Below are 22,628 nucleotides of genomic sequence, written 5' to 3'. Positions count from 1 at the left end.
GTCACAACCAAATAAGAAACAAATCTATGCATATGTAAATACAGGAATCTTTTTAAAAAAGATTTGAAAAATACTTAGCATTGCTGCTTTCAAATTTTTCATTGACAATTTTTATATTCTAAGGACAGTAATGTGTCATGGAACAAGAATAAAACTCTATACCATGCAACAGTTTTCTTCAAGTGACTCCCCTTGCCATTAAAAGATGATGATGGTGTGTGTGGGGTCAGTAAGGTCAGATGAGAATGCAGTCCAACAATATTCTACTTGAATAGTAGAATTTCTAGAACTTAGGCTGCAGTAGCATGTGAGCTTTTAACAGCATAAAAATAATCTACCAAGAGTATAGCCAAATACCCAGAGCAACTTATTTCCATTAGTGATAATGGGCAACATCTCCTGGCAAATGCACATATCCACACATTTGAAAGGGGTCCAAAATAAGCAGTGACTTTTCACAGCAAGCTCCAAATAATAGCCCCAAGCTATTTAATTAATAGAGATAAATATATTCTTATTTCAGAAGCATTGGCCAAAGACAAAATCTTTTGTTGTTGTTGTTGTTTTATGACTAAATTTAAGGAAAAGGCATAGACTGAATATTCCCACTCAAGGAGTACAGAATTTACAATGATATGTCTTACTGTGTTCCATAAGAGTGTCTGGACTTTAAAAAAAATGGCATGTCCATTTAACTTGATTCACCATTTTATTTAGATTCTGTACCGGCAAAACAGACAGAGTAAAACACATATTTTGGAAACAAACAATACATCGGCTGAGCTTCTTGTTCCATTTGAAGAAGACTACTTGATTGAAATAAGAACAGTTAGCAATGGTGGAGATGGAAGCAGCAGTGAGGAAATTAGAATTCCAAAAATGTCAAGTAAGTTGAATCACCATTGCTGTTGTAGATTTTTGAATCTAGACAGCTGCAGCATGAAATCTAGGCTCTCCGAATGTTGGGTGAAAAAATAAAAGGTCTGTGTTTCCATTTTCAGTTGTGAACAAGAGGTGATGAGTCAATTTTTCTTTAAATAATCCTTCAAATTTGCAACATGCTTACATATTACAAACAGGTTTATGTTTCCTTATTTGAATCTCAAAAAGAAAGAAAAAAGCATAAGAAAACACACACAACTATGTGTCATTGGTGCAGAATTAATTCTATTGGCACAAAAATTAATAAGACTTTCTGTGGGTACTCACAGGCTTCTGGGAGCAGGGAGAGAAAATATGAAACACATGTACTTGCACCCCTATTCCCATATCTGTGGCAGGCATCACTAATCAATTATGACATGCATACCAAGCTTAGTCACAAATCTCAAATCCTCTCAATACAGTGTTCTAAGCAGGTAATACTAATCAGTCAGATTTAGCATGTAATAATAGTTTATTATTTCTGCTTCAGAAGAATCGCTTCTGCTTGAAGTTGTAGCTGAGTGAAATCATCAGCCACCACACATTGGCAAATTCTAATCTGCCCTTCAGTCACAATTGGCCAGTTTAGGCATTTTTCTTGTTCATTTTTACATTTAAAACAGTTATCCTAGAGACAAAGGGCTAACGACATTTCCTTAAAAATTTTTTTGTTGTTGTTAAAGATTTTATTTATTTATTCATGAGAAACACAGAGAGAGAGAGAGAGAGAGAGAGAGGCAGAGACACACGCAGAAGGAGAAACAGGCTCCCTGAGGGGAGCCCGATGTGAGACTCTAGCCTGAATCCCGGGATCACACCCTGAACTGAAGGCAGATGCTCAACTGCTGAGCCACTCAGGCCTCCCGACACTTCCTAAAATTAAATATACTATAAATGCAACAAATGTGCTAATATGTTATTAGAAGAGAAATGATAGTATGCATGAAAACTTAATCTAACAAGCAATCTTATTTTTTCTCAAGATATTTTGTTTTATTTTTTTGTTGTTGTTTTGCAGGTTTGAGTTCCAGAGGAATTCCAGTCTTAGAACCTAGCATCTACTTCCTGTCAGCTGTCATCGTTTTTTACTATTTTACAATTCAGCCACTTACACGATGAATAAAATCGTAAATCCTTGAGAGATTTTTGAAACAAATCATCCTGTAAATAAGCTCTCTACCCCCCATCACAAAATACAATATTAAAACAGACTCCTTTGGAAAGGAAAACAGTGTATATTATTAAGATCTTGTAAATATCTATAGTACATTAATAAAACAATTTTAAACACTTTTGAATTTTAAAGTTCACACATGATTACATACATTCAGAAAGTGCCAAATAATCTGTGGAGTTGTAACTACTGTGGCTTTTAAGTGACTTATATGGAAAATATAAATAACTTCCCTTGATGACGATGATAAATATGGAATAGGTTGCAGTTATCATAGAGAAAATGTATATTTTTTACTTGCTCCAAGCAATTTCCTTCAATATTAAAAATTTTCACTCTACTTGGAAATAAAATGTAAGTATTTGTTTATAGTTGGGATTCTTTAAAAAATGTTAGCTATTCCAAAGGGTGATATTCCTTTACTCCTAAATGTGGTGAGGCCAGGAAATATTTGTACCCAATAATATATAATATATATATATATATATATATATATATATTATGTTCATCATATATATACATATGATGTTCTTTTCAACTTGCTTTTCTAAGAGGTCCAGTAATAATAACAGGAATAAGTGCTTTATGGCAAAGAAGGAGAAAGGAAGGGAAATAAGCACCCATCTAAAACAATCTAACAACTCTGGTATAAGGCAATTTCTCATAGCAAAATTTAATTTTTTAATCAATTTTGAATTCTCCTAAGGAAAAGTTGCATGAACAAATCTCAGGTAATCATAACAAATTGTTAGCAATGCATGTGGCCTTGTTTTCATATAATAAATAAATCTGGTAACAGAATTATTTAACCAAGTTTTTGACATTTTGGTATATATATATATATATATATATATATATATATATATATATATATAGTCAATCTTCCTTGCAAGTATAAAAATAATCCTATACTGTCCAAGACTTAAAAAGATGTTTGTGGGTCAACTCCTCTTTAAGGTGAACCTATTTTAGTCAGTGGTCCTATTTCTTAGAACTGCATTCTGGAGAAAGTAGTCCAAGAGAAGGTAAGGTTAATGAGTGGGCTAATGCCATTCTATGTGGCCATCCATTTCCTTCACAAACAGCCTTGAGGGGTTTGGCCTCTTGGCAGTCCTCCCTTGCTCCCAGCCAATCAGACTTGATGTCCTGGGGAGCTAGGATTGAGAAATGGGTCACACTAGTTTTGCCTTCTTCACATGGTGCGACTTCTTAATTATGCTGAAAATATTTGAATTATCCTCACAACCCTTAATTCACATAGTCCTCAAAATTGGATTTTATCCTTTTCATTTCTAATGTATTTTAGAGCTGTATAAAATACCGAGTGTAGTCAGCAGCAGATGGACAATGACTTTTCATAGTTCAGAATTTCTCCCTGCCTGAATAGTTGTGTCAAACATACAGTACAAATTAATGAGCCTTATTCTCCTCCATGCCCTAAGATATGGTTGTGCTTTGATGGAGCAAAATAAATAAGCAATAGCAAATGCTGTTTGGCACAGTCGTGTTAACAGCTGCCTGTCCAAGACACATCTGTATTGGCCAGAAATACCAGTGGCACATGGTCTCAATAGTTTTCTCAACTTGGTGAGAGACAAGATTTTTTTAAAAAGATTTATTTATTTATTCATGAGAGACACACAGAGAGAGGCAGAGACATAGGCAAAGGGAGAAGCAGCTCCTCCCAGGGAGCCCGATGTGTGACTCAATCCCGGATCCCGGGATCACGCCCTGAGCCAAAGAGAGACACTCAACCCCTGAGCCACCCAGGCATCCCGAGACAAGATTTGTATCTTCTTCCTCAAAACAAGTATTGAGAGTTAAATGTACTATGAGATTTTTGTTTCCATTGATTAAGTGAATAAGATACATAGTCATATGTGTACAAGTCTGAAAGCTAAGGCAATTCTTACCATTAACTCTTAAAAGTTGGTGGTTGTGCTTTAATTCATAATGGTTGGAGTATTAAAAGTATGCATTATTCAATGTCCAATATTTATTTTTTATCAACCCATACTAAATTTTTTGGAATACAATTTGACATTAATATTAAATAGCATCTGCTTTGGCTCTTGATTGATTTGAATCTCTACTCTTAGTGAGGCCTTGGACACATATTTTAACATCCCCATATTACTATTATCAGGATTAGAGGACATAATGTGTACAATTATTTAGTGTAATGCATGCAACATTGTAAGTTGTTAACAAGTGGAGCTGCTGTCATCTGCTACTATGAACTAAATCCCTGATGAAATAAGTTACTATATTTCCATAAGTGATCAATTGATTATGAAAACAGATTCAGCCTATGTTTATGTCAAAATCCAGTAAAATTTCAGGAAAAATGAGTAGTCCACTACTCTGGACACTAATGACACTAAAGAATGTAACCAATGATGATTTCATCAATCCATTTCAAGAGGATATTCTGTATCTACTTGTATGTACTTACCTGGTATTTAGGAGAGATTTCTAGAGGATCCCTTTATTGACCACATATATTGCTGTTAAAAACTATTATAAATATGACAACTTATTTCCATACTTCTTACAGGAAGGAGAAAAAAATGTGATCACACCTAGGGACAGTTTAAGAAGGAAAAGGGAATAAATATTAGGAGACTCGACACAGCAGATTTATGACCCTATAAAGCTATGGGTTGCCAAGTAATGTTAAATGTTCAAATCAGCTCCATGTCCTCTCTTCTATTCTTCACACTAAAATCCTCCCAGGTCAATGTTCCTTTTCTAACTGTACAACAGAAGGTGGCCCATAAGAGAACATGCCTGCTATCTTTAACAGCAAATACAAATAGAAAGAGATGATCTGGAATCTCTTTGGATTTTGAATGCAGTAAAATAATCATTCTCTCCCATAAGTGAATCTACTATTTTTAAGCCTCTATATCTTATCAGTCTACACTCCTTCTTGAGTTGTTAACTTTCAAACACACCCCATATGCCATAATTATTACTTTATTTGCTATGGAATTACATACTTAATTCAATAGAATTCAAGAACTTGGTAATCACATCACTGTTGAACTCAAGTACTTGAATTAGTCAGGTTTTTCCTGAGAAGCAGAACCAATAAGATGTATGTTTGTGTGTGTGTGTGTGTGTGTGTACTCAGTTGCATACATGTATAAACAGAGAGAGAAAAAGAGGGAGATTATAAGGAATTTGATATACAGTTATGGAGACAAAGAATTCCAGACCCAGAAGGGCCAATGACATAGTTCCAGTCTGGGTCTGGGAATCAGGAGAATCTACAGTGTTATTTTGTTCTGAGTCTGCATACAAAGTCAGGAGAGGATGAATGTTCTAGCGCAAAGACTGTCAGGCAGAAATAATTCTTTCTTCCATAGTCTTATTTTACTCAGGCCTTCGGTGGATTGGATGAGGCCCTGCCACCTTGAAAATGGCAATTTTCTTCACTCCATCTACTGATTCAAACTCCTCCAGAAACTTCCTCACAGACACATCTACAATATTTACTAAATAACTGGCCCCCTGCAGCCCAGTCAAGTTAACAGAGAAAATTAACCATCACGGTGCTGTTTTTAATTATTTTAAATAATCCAATTCTAACCTCATCAACTTTTGAAATGGAATTATTGAAATATTCCTCTGTTTCTTCATCTGTAACTTGAGATGTTGGATTGCAAGATCTCTGAGATCCTTTAAAACCTTGCAATTCTCTATCAAACTGCAGAGTTGACTACTTTTAATATGAGGTAGTGTTTCATTACCTTTCAAGACATACACACACTCTGTATAGCTTTTCCAATTTATTTCTGTATATTCACTAGCTTAAATGATTGTGTTCAGCTTTCTTTAACTCTGAGTTAATTGAGTTTTCATTTCTAAAACCATGGGTAAATGGAGTATGCTTTTTCAAGACACAAAGAACCCTCGGAAATTCTGACCCATCTCTCCTCTCCACTGAGAATTACTGGTGTGTTTCAGAGGTTCCCAAGTGAAAGCTGTGGTAAAATTTTCATTGTTCAGTGAAAAAGGAGAAAAATTCATACAGTGTGATGAGATTTTAATAATGAATAATTTGTGAACTATTTAAGAGATTACAACTTTCTTCTGCTTTTTTTGTGATGAAATGTCCACTCTTTGATGACATGAAGTTGAGCATGAATACTGGTTTGTTTTATATGTTCAATTTTAAAATACTCTTACTTGGCAAAAAAAGAGTAGGTAACTTTATATAAATCAATTCAATTATTATTTCAAGTTTTTATCTTTGGAGAAAAATCAAAACTTTGAAAATAACAGGTCTTTAAATTTACTTCTTTATCACATTACCATCAAATTAATAGATTTGACTTTGTTTAATGACTTCAAGTTTGTATGTCAGAGTTTTATCCTGGATCCCTTGAACAGCAAGGTTCTGTGTTCTATGGACTTGCTGTTTATATACATAAACCACAGGTCTAGGAAGTCTGGTAAACCTTTTATAACAAGCTATTAATATAATTAAGATAATAATGAAAAAATATCAAAATATTTAATTTCTTTATTATTTTATTATGTTATTTTATTTCATTTTATTTTATTTTTAGAGAGAGAGAGAGAGAGAATGCCCATGCTCTCAAGCTGCACAGGGCTGGGGGTGAGGGAGACAGAGAATCTCAAGCAGGCTCTGAGTCTAGCACAGAGCCCTATGTGGGCCTCAGTCTCACAACCCTGAGATCATGAATGGAGCCAAAATCCAGAGTTGGACTCTTTACCAACTGAGCCACCCAGATGTCTCTCTTCATTATTATTTGCCACCCAGATGTCCCTCTTCATTATTATTTGCTTTCTACTTTTCTATTTGAACATATCATTTCTTTTGTGAAATTATATATAATAGCTTATAATTCTTTAATCCTTTACCATAGCAAAATAATTTTGATAAAAAGGTAAATTTTTTGCTCCATTATTTTTAATATTATTCTGCTTGACAGCATTCAGTATAGTCCTGGGCAGAGAGAATGAAGCTTACAACACATTTTGCTTTCTGGGCAGATTTATGCAGCCAACTGTTAGGGCAATTTGTTTTCTCCCAGTTTCCTTAGGAAAATAAGTTATTTTTTATAGCCTGACTAAAATAATAAGCTGACCTAAACTCCAAATTTTGGTAGGTAAATAATATATTCTTGAAAGAAGTAATAAATAAAAATAAAATTCTTGGAACATAGTAGTTTTGAGAAAGCCCCAGAATTATTTTCCTGTTTTGAAAAACATATACTTTACAATCTGGTTAGGCATACCTTAGAAGATATTTACCTTGTCCAGAGCAAAGCTCAAGAGATAAGCAAATTTGATGACTTGAAATAAAGGCAGTAAGTTGCAGTTCAATGAGAAAGAAAAGAAATCCTGATGTAATGATATGTTTTGCTTCCCATTTCCATCAAAGACTAGGAAGTATACTGGATAAAATCTTGGCAGATTTGTCATTTATTCCTAGAACTGAATGGTGTGTTGGGTAGGTACCTGTCCTTGGATGGTGATTAATTAATGTTTGTAAATCACTGAAGATGGAAAGCCCTTCAGAAATTCTAATAACTTTTATTACAATGTTTTTTTCCCAGAAGTATATTGACTTTTTGCAATGGCACTTTGAAAAAGCATACTTTAGTGACTGAGAACAGGTATCATGCCTAGAGGAAAACAGTAATTGGAAAGTTTGAAAGGTAATAATTTTGAGATACTGAAATTTTAGTCAAATTCATAATAGCCTGCATGGACTAAATAATTTTCATTCAAACAAAATATGTCTACATCCATCCATTATGGAATTTTCAGAATGTGAAGTAAATGTCATAGCAACAGAATTTGTTTTTCAAATGATATTTACTGATAACAAAACTCGAGTATTCTCAAGGGCTTCAGATACTAATAATAATGAGTGTAGGCAACTTTTATTACCTTTAAGTGCAGTAGTTATAAAATCTCCCAACTTTGAGCAGATTAATTTCAGCCTATTTTCTGTTGACAGCAAAGCATAATTGAATATATTATAGGCCTTCTAAATTTGATCTTTTTCCTTATTTGTTTAAAAGTGAAAGCATTGTCAGCCTAAATTATTGTTATGTTTAGACTTGCAAACTCATATGGGGCTATTTTCATCCTTCTGAATTCTTAAGAGAGTACAAAAGTTTCTAAAGAGTCTCTTAAAAGAAAAACAGGGAAGTAGCTTAAATTACTTGGAGCAAAGTTTGGAATCCCTTAGTATTTCAAGTTGAATGATTGCTGAAGAATGCATTGTAATGAGTTAAAGACAATTTGAATTGCCTACAACTTGTTGCTGTTAATCAATAAGGAGAGAAATTAATATTCATTTCATACCATTGATAAAAATTAGGGTCCTGGATGTGTCTACCTGAAACCAATATTCTGTACCAGAAAATTTCCTATACTTTCTAATATTTTACATTGCCTTATGTCATATTATATATCATATATATTACTTTTATTATTATGTGTTATGTTATATATTATATTATTTATCTCTTATCTCACTTTTCTATAAAATGAGTTCCAGAAGAGCTGGACCCTGTCTTTGCATTCCCTCTTGCATCCACCACACGAGTGGAATGTCTTATATCTAATAGTTGCTCAAAAAAATGACTTTAATGAATAAACAACCAAAAGGAAGCATATATTGCTGTGCATACATTGTTTGTATAAAACGATGGAATCTCATTACTACTCCTACAAAAGCAGCAAAGCTTACCTTAATGATGTTGTCTTTTAAGCTTCCATATTACAATATTACAACTTGATGTGATGTATAATTGATGTGGCTCTGACTGCATATAAATTTTTTTTCAAATATTCTATAATTAAAACAATTTTAAGGGCAATATTTTTCAATAGAATGAACTGCAGAATTATGCAAAACCTTCTCCTTCCACTATAGGATTTTTACTGAGCATAACACTCAATGGTTTGTCTGTAGAAACATGACTCTGAGAGTTGTATAGACAAGTTAGAGAGCAACACCCATACTGGTAGGAAGCCCTTTGAGTCATTCCAAGGTCTATGTTGTAATTATTCTCCCTATGGCCAAATTAACTAAAGACTATACACTTGACCGTACAACTATAATGAAATGTAATAGTCTTGTCATTCTGCAATATTAAATCCATGTATTTAGTCAGGAGAGTATATTTAGTTGGCAAATATAACACAAAGTTATGATATTCTTTTCTTAGATGCTATCCCTCTGGCCATATAAAGATTTAGTCAGCTTTGTTGCCAAAAGCTCTAAATATCTGTTGGATTTATTGGAAAATCAAAAGAAAAAATAGTTTTTGTTATTAAAGATATGGCAAACTTTCAACACAAGACACAAGCCAACCCCATACAGATTAGATAGTTCATTTATTTGATAATTGAAATAGTTGTCATATTCAGAAATCAGTTTTCATGTGAAGCCAGCTTCACTTGGGTACTTCTGTATCTGCCTTCCTGCATGACACTAACCTAGTGAGCTACTTACCATTTTTGATGAAATGTAGTTAGCCCTGAAGAACACCAATTGTGGCTCTCAAATTAGGTAGTAGGGATAACTTCTTTCTATTATCACTTTAATTATGTTAATTCCCAGTTTTATTCTGTTTTTGAAAGCTTAGGAATAAATATTGTCATTGCTTTTTATAACATCTTACCTTATACTTACTTACATGAACACGTCATCTTAGCTCTCATGAGCTGTGTTTAATGTAAGAAAAACTATATTTATATATCATGAAATGTAACTATAATTATAAATCATTTGTTTTTTAATAATATATATCTTTCTTTTTTTTTTAATTTTTTATTTATTTGTGATAGTCACAGAGAGAGAGAGAGAGAGGCAGAGACACAGAGACACGGGCAGAGGGAGAAGCAGGCTCCATGCACCGGGAGCCCGATGTGGGACTCGATCCTGGGTCTCCAGGATCGCGCCCTGGGCCAAAGGCAGGCGCCAAACCGCTGCGCCACCCAGGGATCCCTATATCTTTCTTTTTATATTGAGGTTAGAAACATCGCAATTACTCATCATATAGGCCTACACATCATCAAATCATTTAAGAAACATTTATTAATTGTGTACCGTATTGAATACATTGTACTTGGCTCTGCAAAAAGAAAAAAAAACTAGTGAAAAAGCAATATATTAGAGGGCAGGTGATAAACCAACCAACTCCCCCATCCCACCACCAAAAAAATAATCTCCCTCAAATAATCACAAATTGTAAATACTAGGAAGAAATATAGAAGGTGATGTGGTAGAGAACAGAATGGGAAACCAACCTTGGAGTGAGTGATCAGAGACATCTTCTTAGAGAATTTTCCATTTACCCTGAGACCCAAAAAAGGAAGAGAAGTTGGACATGTAAAGAATGGAGGGGAAAGGGTGTTCCAGACTAGAAAAGGACAAAAAGAAAGAATTTCCAAATGTTTAAGGAGAGAGAAGGAGCTCCGTGTGTTCTAATTATTCAAGGAAGACCTATGCAGATGGAGAATGGTACCAGAGTTTGCAGAGTTAAGCTGGAATCCAGTCCTCTTGGACTTTACAGGTCATGAGGAAGAATTTGGATTTAAGTTTTAAATATGTACGTTTTAATAAGATTGCTTTTGCTACTGTGTGGTAAATGTTTTTATTCAGGAAGTCAAGAGTGGAACTAGTTTTTCATAGAAGTCTATGTGATAGATAATGGTGGCTTAGATTAGATTGATAGCAGGGGATGGATACCTGTAGACTTGTCAAGAATTATCATTTGGTAATTAATGGATAAAGAATAAATTACATATATATAATATATACAAATATATATAATTGTATATATATAATTGGTATGGAGCTAGAAAGTGTAATACTAAGTGAAATAAGTCAGTCAGGGAAAGACAAATACCATATGATCTCACTCATGTGGGGAATTTAAGAAGTAAAAAAAAAAAAGTAAAAGAAAAAATAAAAAGAGAGAAATCAAGAAACAGACTTTCAATCATAAAGAGAAAACCAATGGTTACTAGAAGGAAGAGGTGAAACAGGTGATGGGGATTAAGGAATGCACTTGTACTTGTCATGATAAGCAAAGGATGATGTATGGAAGTGTGGAATTACTATATGGTACACCTGAAACTAATGTAACACTGTATGTTACTAACTGGAATTAAAATAAAACTTTAAAAAAAGTATCAATTGGCTATAATAAAGATAAGGGATGCCTTTAATTTTTTATTGTATTATCAGAGAGGACTAAAGAAGGAGCACACCTAGGAATACAGAAGATAGGGAGATAACAAAGATTTGGGGAGGCATGATAAGTTAGAAATGCCTATGAAAAATCTGGGTAAAGATGTCAAAGGACCACATCACTGGAATTAGGGTCAAGAGATCTGGGTTTTCCCGAGGGTTCCAGCTCCTTCGTTAACAGGTAATAGTGACCCTTAAGCTCTGAGGTAACTTTTCAAAGTGACCTACTTCATTTTTTATGTCTTTATTTTTTCTTCCTTATAATGTACTCCTTTTTAAAAAGATTTTATTTATTTATTCATGAGAGACACACAGAGAGAGGCAGAGACATAGGCAGAGGGAGAAGCAGGCTCCCTGCAGGGAACCCGATGTTGGACTCCATCCCAGGACCCTGAGATCACGACCTGAGCCAATGGCAGATGCTCATCCACTGAGCCACCTAGGTGCCATTATAATGTACTCTTATGTGTACAATAATTCTAAGTAATTTCGTGGTACTAAAATAATGTAAATGATGCAAAGTTGCTGTTTTATAACAAGAACCCTAAACACTGCAAGATCCTGAGTCAGCCATCAAATCAGGTAGATTCAGATTACCACTTTGACTTTACTCAGTGAAATCTTTTTTTTACCCCTAAGATACTCAGAAGAAAAAGTTAACTACAATTCAAAATAATTGGAAATTACTTTGGCAATTAAGATTTATTGCTGGTGGGGATCCCTGGGTGGCGCAGCAGTTTAGCGCCTGCCTTTGGCCCAGGGCGCGATCCTGGAGACCCGGGATCGAATCCCACGTCAGGCTCCCGGTGCATGGAGCCTGCTTCTTCCTCTGCCTATGTCTCTGCCTCTCTCTCTCTCTCTCTCTATGACTCATAAATAAATAAAAATTAAAAAAAAAAGATTTATTGCTGGTGATTCAGAACAAAAAGATTCTTCAGGTTTAATGAAATTCCAAAATGGGAAATCAACAGAATGTCTACAGTGTTTATTATTATTATTATTCTTTGTCTTCATTTCAGAAAAAGAGTTATCAAACTCTGAATTAGTAAGTTTTGGGTAACCAAATGATGTGCAGTTCCCTGACATTTGATTTTGTTCCTGTAGACCTTTGCTTATGTTCTTCTTTTTTTCATGGAGTGCCCTCCGTACCTTTCTAAGGGAATGCCTTCCTTCCCTTTGACAGTGTCTTCATTCAGTAACCAGACTGACACAGAGTTCCCACTCTGACCAACAGACTCCTTCTGAGACTGTGTGCACTTTTCTTCACTTACCCTTTGAGCTCCTGGCATACATTGCTGTCACAGCCTTTGACACTTGATCTTTAGATTGTTGGTTTACTTTCCATCTTCTTTCACATAATGGTGAACTAATTGAACACTGAATTTTCCAGCACTCAATGATCATGCTGAGCACATATTAGGCTTTTGAGAAATGTAAAAAAAAGACAAGAAGGCAGGGAAGAAATGAGAAAAAAGTTTTATTTCTTAATTTGTTAACAGGTCTGAGCGTATTTTGCCAGCTATATATTTCCGAACAAGAGTAATCTAAACACAAGAACATGAAATTATAATATTAAATACTCTGGTTTGCATGCAAAGCATTTTTTAGTAATATTTATAAAAAGAGTTTCTTGAAATAGGATGAAAAAAGCAACATGAATCTTTTATTAGTTTATCTCAAACAAGCTGATGAACAAACATTTTAAGATATCATGACAAGTGACTATACATGAATTGTTTTTTTTAATTTGTATTTAAAACAACTCTGTTAGCTTTGTGACAATTAAAGAGGCAGTTCTTTTCTGTGAACTTATATTTCAAGGCAAGGAAAAAATTGCAGCACTATTTCTTCCATTGTCCAGAAGACAATATCCAAAGGTAAAATGATTTAGACATCTTTATAACCAAAGATCAATGTTTAATTTATTCTCCTAAATGGATTCTTCTTTCTCCTTTTGACTTGCCTATATAGTCTTGGCATTCAGCATGCCCAGAGAGTTAGGTGAGTTCTAGCTATTTCCAAATGGTAGTCTCCAGACGGGATAAAATATGACTCTTTCAAGGTATAGTCACTAGTGTATGAGTAAATTGTATTGTTCTAGGAAATCTGTCATTTGGTTGTTAAGACATAATGTTAACTTTTTTTTCACAGAAATATTGCTAGAAGTGGTCCCTTCTGTAGCTCACTAAAGCCTTATTACTTCATAATGAGTCAGCGGTATAACATTGGTGGTCCTCAAGAACAAAACATTAAGATGAAACCATGATTCTCTGAGAAAGTGCTTTCAGGATTCTTACTTGGCTTATGGGAAACACATCTTCCTCCACCCATATCTGCAACTTCACGTGAGAACAGGGACTCACCCTTGGCATAGTATTTTTCATGCTGTGAGACAGGAGCTCCAGTAAAACAGGAGAGGAGAAGTAGAAATGTAAGATGCAGGTTTCAGGAATTAAAGAACTATAGGGAAAGAGGTTCTTATGAGTGAAATCTCCTGTGTCAGAGAAACACCTTCTGCTATATATTGTTTTTTCTCCACTCTTTTCCAGAACTGTCCTGCCTTATCTCTCTGCTATTTACCTTCTCTTTTAGTAATCTCTTTAAACTCATCTGTTAGCACTGTAGTCTTGGCCTTTGAGGTGCCAGCACAACAGAACTTCATTCTGTTCCAACCATGTTGAGCCCCATTTCACCACAGGACTTTTCCACATCCTATTATCTCTCTCTGGAATTTCCTATTGCCCTCACTCATCTACTGCTTCTTTCATCAAATTAAATGCTATTCATTCTGATTAAATAAAACCCTCCTCTTATATTCCCTCATGACACCAATACATTCTCCCCTAACATTTATCAAACCTATAGTTTTTTAAAAATCTATTTGTCTTAATTAATTCCTATAATTTCTAATAAACTGTAAACTCCATGAGGATAGAGGCCATGTGGGGTTTGGTTGATTTTTATATCTCTAGAACCTAACACAGTTCCTGGCACATAGGAAGCTCTTAATGAATGGGATTTATTTAGAAACAAATGGGTAGTAATTAATAAATTCTAGTAAGTATCTAGTAAAATAAACACAAGTTATTCAATTACAAAAGGTTAAATTAATAAGTTAGTGATTATTATTTATATCTTTTCTAAAAGATTTTTTATTTGTAGAACTCATCTTGGGGTTTTTGCTGTGCTACTTATTCCTCAAAACTAGTGGATAGTTCTAACAGAACAGAAAATGAGAAATTCACATTTTTTTCATTAAATTCTATTTGTAATTCCTCTTTATCTTGTACCCTCCTGCTCTTTTTTCCCATCAAATCAGTGAAATAAAGGCAGCAATATGTGGCATGGATAACCCAACTTCCTACACCCAGATGATCCTTCCTACTGAACATCAGAATCCTTCTTACTACAATGCCATGGGCAACTATCACTACTAACTTTGTTGGCATCAGTGAGATGAAATTGATTTGTAACTCCTAAAAGAAGTAAATAAAAACCAGCCTCACTTTTTTCTGTTATCAGGAAGATAAAATTTTCTGGGCAACTATAATGAGGAAAACATACTTTCTTTTTTTTTTTTTACTTTTTATTTAAATTCAACTTGCCAACATATATATAATATAACACCCAGTGCTCATCCCATCAAGTACCCTCCTTAGAAAACATACTTTCTAATTACCATGTCACTTTGGTTTCAACCATACCTTAAGAATAGTTTTGTAGCCTGGGTGGCTCAGCAGTTTAGCGCTGGGTGTGATCTTGGAGACCCGGAATCGAGTTCCATGTTAGGCTCCCAGCATGCAGCCTCCTTCTTCCTCTGCCTGTGTTTCTGCTCTCTCTCTCTCTCTCTCTCTGTGCCTTTCATGAATAAATAAAATATTTTTTAAAAATTTGTAGTTTTGTATGAAAAGTTTTTCACTCAAAAAATTATGTTTCTTTCTTCTCATAATATTTATCAGATGCTGTCTCAGTTATTCCAGTTATCATAAATACAAATCCTGAAATGTGGGCCCCATTATTTATATAATAGAATATCTTAGAATAATCAGTATGGCAAGCAGAATAAAGCTTTCCCATTCCCCCACTCCTATCTCAGTCCATATCTTAAACCTCAGAACTGGTAAATACATTACCTTATATGGCAAAAAATTACTTTAAAGATGTGATTGAATTAGAATCTTGCGGTGAGAAGATTATCTTGAATTATCCAGATGGGCCCAGTGTAATCACAAGGGTCTTTAAAGGTGGAAGCTAGAGGTAGAAGAAGAGGAAGAGTCAGAGTCATCTGATGTGAGAAAAACTGGATTAGGCTTTGAAGATACATTTGCACTTTGAAGATACAAGGGACCACAATCCACAGAATACAGGCAGCCTCTAGAAGCTGAGAAAGCAAGAAAACAGATTTTCCTTCAGAGCATCCAGAAGGAATGCAGGCCTGCCAAAAATTTGATTTTAGCCCATGGAGATCCATTTTGCGTTTTTGTAAGCCACTAAGTTTGTGGTAAAGCAGTAATAGGAAGCAAATATAATGAGTTTTAAAACCTTGCCAAGTTCAAATAGTGAATGGAGGGTTAGAAATAAAACCCAGATAGTCTGACAAGAAAACCCATTTTATGTAATTGGCAATGTAAAAACAAACTCGAAACTGTGTACATATACACATGCACATACACAAAGATGAATATATAAACATATCACAAACATATATATAGTATACAATTGCATATATATGCATATATGTAATATGTGTGTACACACACACATACATGTCATTACCAATGCTGCAATGCTCCATTTACTTTGATTATTTGGAAATAGCACAGCTTTATGATAATGACAGTGCAAAGATAAACTTAGTTTCAAAGTGCTACTAAATACTGTTTATATAGCCTGTTTTATGAGATGCTGAAGATGTACTGCACACATAACACTTAAAAGAAATTACAATTCTACCAGCATTATCCTCAGATTGTCAATTGATTGTGGATCGTGGATTTCTTTTACTCTGAGCGTGTGTGTGTCTGGGTATGTATCTACCTTCTTTCAAAGTACTGAGAATGTTTATAACTGTAATTGTTACTAATGATTGTTCATAAATTATTCATAATTTAGACATGAGGAATCTTAAAATCAAAACTAATGGCACCAGACAAAAAGTGACAACCAGGAACTGAGAAATGTATGAAGAAATTAGAGAAGGCTGTGTCGGTACGAGAATGAGCTTAGATAGCAAGTGTAATTGGAAAGGTGGGGAAGCTCTCCTGAAAACTAGACTTTGAAGTAATTTACAGGAAATTTTTAGAATGTTTGGAGAGAAGCAGAGTGAATGTCCACTTCCTAGAGCCAGGAAGAAGAGAGATCAATTTGCAATGCCATCACATTTTACAGTTGGATGATGCTGAATCATACACTTAACCTCTCTGAACTTGATTCTCCTCTCATAAAAAAAAGCACATTAGTATTTACCACATGAGGCCGTTGTGGTAATTAAATGAGCCAGTGCATGTAAATCACCTGAGACAGTGTCAGTCCCCAACAAATATTATTTCCTTCTTTGTCCCTGCTGTCCATTGATACTTTGTATGCTTTAGAGCAATATATCCTTAAATTTGCTTTGTCAAATAAGCTACTTTTAAGTGATATACCATGTAAGATTTCTGTCCATTTTTAAATAAATTCTGTTAAATGAATTAAATGATATTTCTTTACTATAGGACTTCTGAGAGGCTTCAGTATGGTTCTCTGTATTGTGGTTCTCTGAGGGATATACATTATATAAAAAGGAGCATTTCTAAATTTTATCAGACAACATAATTTTTTCATAGACAATCATATGAAACAAATTTAATAAAACATACTATAAGGAGAGCACATTTAGGGACCCCTGGGTGGCTCAGTGGTTGAGTGTCTGCCTTTGGCCCAGGGAGTGATCCTGGAGTCCTAGGATCAAGTCCCACATCAAGCTCCTGCATGGAGCCTGCTTCTCTATCTGCCTGTGTCTCTGCCTCTCTCTCTGTGTCTCTCAAGAATAAATAAAAATCTTAAAAAAAGAAAAAAGAAGTGCACATTTAGACCAAAAAACCAACAAACAAACAGAATAAGGTGTCAAAATATAAGAACTTAGATCTATATCTTTATTGTTTTAGGGTTCTGTTGACTTTCATATAAATATTTAGTATTTAAAGAACCGTGTTCTACCTGCATTGTTCCTTTTACAGAGAGTTGTGAGAATAAAGTTGCACACAGTATGCAGAAGTACTATGTAGAGTTAAAAGCTCCACACAAGCATGAGGTTAGTATTATACTGTCACACCATCTGACCTGCCATCTTTTCTACCATGTGAAAGAAATGTTGCTGATGGTTCCTAAAAGGCTTGGTAGATCAGAGAAAAAGTACACAACCTTGGCCCCAGAGGCTGCAATGTGAGAGACTAGCAATAGAAGAAGCATAACCCAATTATCTCTGTGAGAGAATAATTCAGTTCAGAACAAATGTCCTACATTTAAAAAGCCAGTAGAGTTTGGTTCATGAGGGACACAGCCCCTTTTAAAACTTTCATTGAATTTTAATCCTTGAGATAGGCTAGCACAAACTTAGTCATAAAACCATCTGTGCCAAACTCCCAACATTTTAAGAAACCTCACATAGGTCCTTTCTTCTCTGTGTGATTCCATATTAGAAATGGAGAATGAGAGAGACAGAGACAGAGACAGAGAACAGAGAGAAATTAATTGATTTTATTTATTGAAACCCTGTCCCTTCCTAACATTTCAACTGTGAAATATTGAGCCTGGGAGATCCTTCCCCAAAGGGCATCTCCCATGATCAACTACATTTAAGGTGTACTGTTCTCTCCCCTTTCTGGGAGTTTCACAAGGCATTTTTATCAATCTAAAAGATCCTAGAAGTCCTGCAATAAAGAAGCATTAATTTGGTCTAATACAGTATTTCCAAAATTCTTTGATCACAATAACCACTATATATACGAAATTTACAATAATTTCAATGAAATGTCCCAATAATGTCCCCAAACCCCTGAGGGAAATGCTTCATTAGATGATATTCCAATTCCCCAAGACCTCTGTCAATCCCAGACCATACATGTTTCCTTGGAGGATGCAGGAATGGCTTCGTGCCTCTGGGTCCTCAATGCTGAGATCTTGTTTTCTGAGAGCATTGTCTAGCCTCCACTGAAAATTATGGTTTAGACCATTAATGTACAGAACCAGAGTACAGGATGAGTATGCTAGAGGGAAGAGGCTGCTTCTGGGGGACCAATTTTCACAAAGTGCTTTCCCTTTCTCTCTTTCACTACACACCAATTATTCTTGCCAGCTGGAGTCCCTGTATTTTCCACTGCAGGGGGATTGATTATGCACTCCCTTCATGTGGAGCAAGGGGCTGAGAAGAGAAATTGCTGGTAAATGAGACACCTATAACATTTGTATAAATCCCTGGCCCACCAGCCTCTCTCACCAGTCCAGGTAAAGCACTTGCCTCTGCTGAAGGATGTGAGCCTTGGCAATGAGCAGCAGCAGAAAGTTCTGTGGGCTGTTAGGCTTGAAAGAACTCTGGAGTCTTCCAGTCAGGATTTGCCTACTCAGACAAAGTTCAAAAGAGAAAAGAAACAATTCATCAGAAAATTAAGACCCAACTTCTGAGCAACACTGTGAAAATCATAAGAAGTATGCGTTGGCTTTTTCTAATGATTATTGACTCTCAAATCTTTAATTGCTAACCATGCATTGTCATTACTGTGCTAAGTAACATATGTATAATCTAATTTATTCTTCACAATCATCTTACAAGGATGATACTCTTTTATATTGATTTTACAAATGAAAATCTAAAGTTGATAGAGAAGAAATGGCTCCACAGGTACCATGTAGGAAAATATCAGTCCAGGAATTCAATTCAAATTGGTCCAGCCAACTACAAAATCTACACTCTATATCCATCATGGTATACTGCCTCCTTTCTCTTGCTAGATATCTTCCATTTGTTCCTCCAGATTCATTCTCCACACCTTTCTGCTCTTTTATTTGTTCTATGAGGATGATCTGTAAAGACTAAGTATTAATTAGTTGCTTTGTCTCTGGCTTCCTATTAAATAAGGCCAATAAGGGACACCATAAGGGAATTGGAAGGAGGTCCTTCTACCATCATTACCTTTCTCAAGGCAGCTGATGTGATTTTCTCTCTATGGCTCCTCTTCCCTTTGACCCAAAGGTTTGCTGTGTAGGATTGCTTCAGGAATTGGCTGTAATATTCCTCCTGTCCTTGTATGAATACTCCTTTACAATGTGACTTTTCTCTCCTCCAATACAGAGGTGGAGTCCACCCCCATCTTGTCAATCAAGTCTCAACTTGTCCCTTGCTTTGACCAAGTCAATGTGGTAAGAGTGACATTTTTAAAGTCCCAGAGCATCAACCTCAAGAGGACTTGTAACTTCTCTCCTTCTATTCCTGGAAACCTGACAGTATCATATGTGGAATGGTTAGACTCCTTGAACATGAATGGCCACAAGAAGAGGTTGACCCAGCCAACAACTAAGCACTGACCATCAGAAACATGAATGACGTTGTCAGGACCATCTAATCTTATTCAATTTGCCAGATCTTTGCACTTAAATGTGTTACCCAGGCAAGAGCAGAAGAGGGACTTCCTAGCTGATTCCAGTTTAAATAGCTACACAGAAATATGAGAAAATAAATAGTTGCTTTGAAACACTACATTTTAAGGTATTTTTGTTATATAGCAATAGCTAACTGATCAATAACTGGCCTGTCCCATGTCTTTATCAATAGTCCAGTTTTCATAAACTGTCATCAAATTATCTGACTTTGATTATGCCATCTGGACCCTGGTTGACACTCCTACTGTCATGGTTCAAGAAATAATTAGAGACTTCTTTGGAAGAAGATTGGCCTAGGCTATATCTCCTCATACTCCTGAATCAACAGAAGTAATTCTCTAGGAAATTCTAACTATAATGGTTAATAGTTATATATAATAATTAGTTGACATCAAACATATTGCTTACATCACTTCTAATAACTGTCACTGTGAACTGGAATTACATATTATTATTAGCCCAATTTTGCAGATGAGAAAGCAGGAGTTCAAAGAGGTAGGGCAATTAATTCACTATAGTAAGTGCTAGTAAGTAGCAGGTTCAAAATTCAAACATCAGTCTGAGTTTGCTCCGACACTCATGTCTTTCCACTCATCAAACTAACTCAGAAATCAAAACTTTAGTGTTAAGAGCCAACCAACAATATTCTTGAGCAAAAACTCTGTCACCTTGGGAATCTCTGGATTTCCATTCCTTTTTTAAATTTGTTTTTTTTTTTTGGATTTCCATTCTATGAAAATTTTTCTGAAGCTGTAATGTCTTCTATCAGAGATAAAAGGATTATGTTCATAATAGTAGAATATTTGGGCACTATCAGGTTGATTGATATAGCTTATTTGACCTTCAAGAGTAGCAATTTCAGGGGCATCTGACTAGCTCAGTTGGTGGAGAATGCAACTCTCGATCTCAGCATTGTGAGCTTGAGCTGCAGGTTGGGCATGGGAGCTACTTACAAAAAAAGAAGTAGCAATTTCAAGTCATTGGTACAGCTGGATAATGAGCCATGGCCTTGTGTTCGTGTAGTTTTCCAGTAAATCTGCTTTAGAAAATTCATCTTGTTAGACTTCCCAGAGGTAAAAATAGATGTATACAGATAGAGTGGGGAGTAATCTGTGGTTCTTGTTTACTTTATATATTTAACATTAGATTCTTTGCAAAAGTCTCCTGAGATGGAGAATTTATGTCACATAGGTCCCTGAGGAAATACACCACCAAAAGTGGCTCTAGCAGATTCCTGAAGTGTGATAGGAATGGTACCATCTAAAGGATTTGTGCTGAAGTGGCAGGCAGCCCAGATGAGATAAAATTATATTTTTGTGTCAAAGAATGGACCACATCTTTAAAGGCCAGGTAATAGAGGATAGAATAATAATAGCAGCGCATCCTTAGGGAAAGCAACGTGGGTATAGCATACGACATGAGTGTGTGGGCTCAGGAGTGTGACTGGCTTAGATCTGAGCACTAGTTACGAACTAGTGTCATCTGTGACATTGGGCCGGTGACTGAAAACCTTTAACTCTTGCTTTAATTCACTATGAAAAAAAATAGCAATAACCTAACTCATGAGGTGTTATGAAGATTAAATGAGATAATGTATGCAAAGAACTTACTAGAGGGTGCCTGAGTGGCTCAGTCAGTTAAGCGTCTGCCTTTGGCTCAGGTCATGATCTCAGGGTTCTAGGATCAAGCCTTTAGTGTTAGGATCCCTGCTCAGCAAGAAATCTGCTTCTCCCTTTCTCTCTGCTTCTCCCCACTGTTTATTCTTTCTTTCTTCCCAAAATAAATAAATAAAATAGTTTTTCTTAAAGAACGTACTAGAATATGTGGTTTATACTAAAAGTAAAATAAGGTTTTTAAAATCACTGGTGTGTCTAATACAAGTGCCATATGTGTATTACATCTTTTAATACTTCCTCATCCCTCCAAAGTAAATATATCACCCATTTTGTGATTTTGAAAACTGAGGCAAGTTATCTATCCAAAGCTTTGCTGCCTGTATATGTCAAAGCTGAGACGGGATCTGAATTTCCTTTGACTGCACAAAGTGGATGTTTTTTTCCTCCTCTGTATCACCCTGCCTCTTCCAGGGTGGCGTGTGTGTGTGCTCAGTCTCTTGCATAGGAAAAAGATAGACATTGTGCCACATACTTGGGAGTGCTCATCCAACAGTGGGGATGTATTTGTCATGATCCAGTAATGCTCTCTTAGCTTCAATGACCCCCTGCACGTTATAGCAAGGCAGCTATTGCAGGGATCTGGTTCCATTCGTAGTTGAACAGAGGGGACTAGAGGAGAGATAATTGGGCTATGTAGGGAGCTAGCCCATGACCTTGGCCTCATTAGCAACATGCTTTAATCATCAAAGCCAAGCAACCACAGGTGGCTATGCCTCGTGCAAATGTTTTGCATCTCATTTCCTGAAAATGTCAATGTTTGAGAATATAAATATTACTTATAATCCTGGGATGATTGTACAGGTACTAATGGAATGGTTTTATGGTATTGATTTTCAATAGCTCATTTGGTATAATCAGCTTAACTCCATCTGCTAGAAAACGAACTTCTAATTCCAGTCTGAAACATATTACAAAAAAATGATTTTAGCCCAGTCTGTGACTACCTTGAATCCTTTATGGAAGTAGACCG

General features: G+C 35.5%; 1 protein-coding gene and 1 long non-coding RNA gene across 2 annotated transcripts in view; one reads left to right on the top strand and one right to left on the bottom strand.

Annotated features, from left to right (window-relative positions):
• CNTN6 (contactin 6) overlaps positions 1-2,911 on the top strand; it is a 272,370-nt gene extending 269,459 nt beyond the window's left edge. Inside the window, exons 22-23 of the mRNA XM_035702505.2 lie at positions 718-886; positions 1,943-2,911. Coding sequence (XP_035558398.2) covers positions 718-886; positions 1,943-2,043 — 270 coding nt within the window. The 3' untranslated portion in view covers positions 2,044-2,911. The remainder of the gene's footprint in view (positions 1-717; positions 887-1,942) is intronic.
• LOC118351579 (uncharacterized) lies at positions 697-12,764 on the bottom strand. The gene is made up of 3 exons (XR_007404234.1): positions 12,617-12,764; positions 4,554-4,680; positions 697-1,101 (listed from the first exon to the last, which is right to left on the bottom strand). It is a non-coding gene; the product is annotated as an uncharacterized LOC118351579 (long non-coding RNA).
• Positions 12,765-22,628: the final 9,864 nt, after the last annotated feature.

This window comes from Canis lupus, chromosome 20, assembly GCF_003254725.2.
Source record: "Canis lupus dingo isolate Sandy chromosome 20, ASM325472v2, whole genome shotgun sequence".
NCBI classification, from domain to species: Eukaryota; Metazoa; Chordata; class Mammalia; order Carnivora; family Canidae; genus Canis; species Canis lupus.
This window is presented reverse-complemented; position numbering and strand designations above follow the sequence as displayed.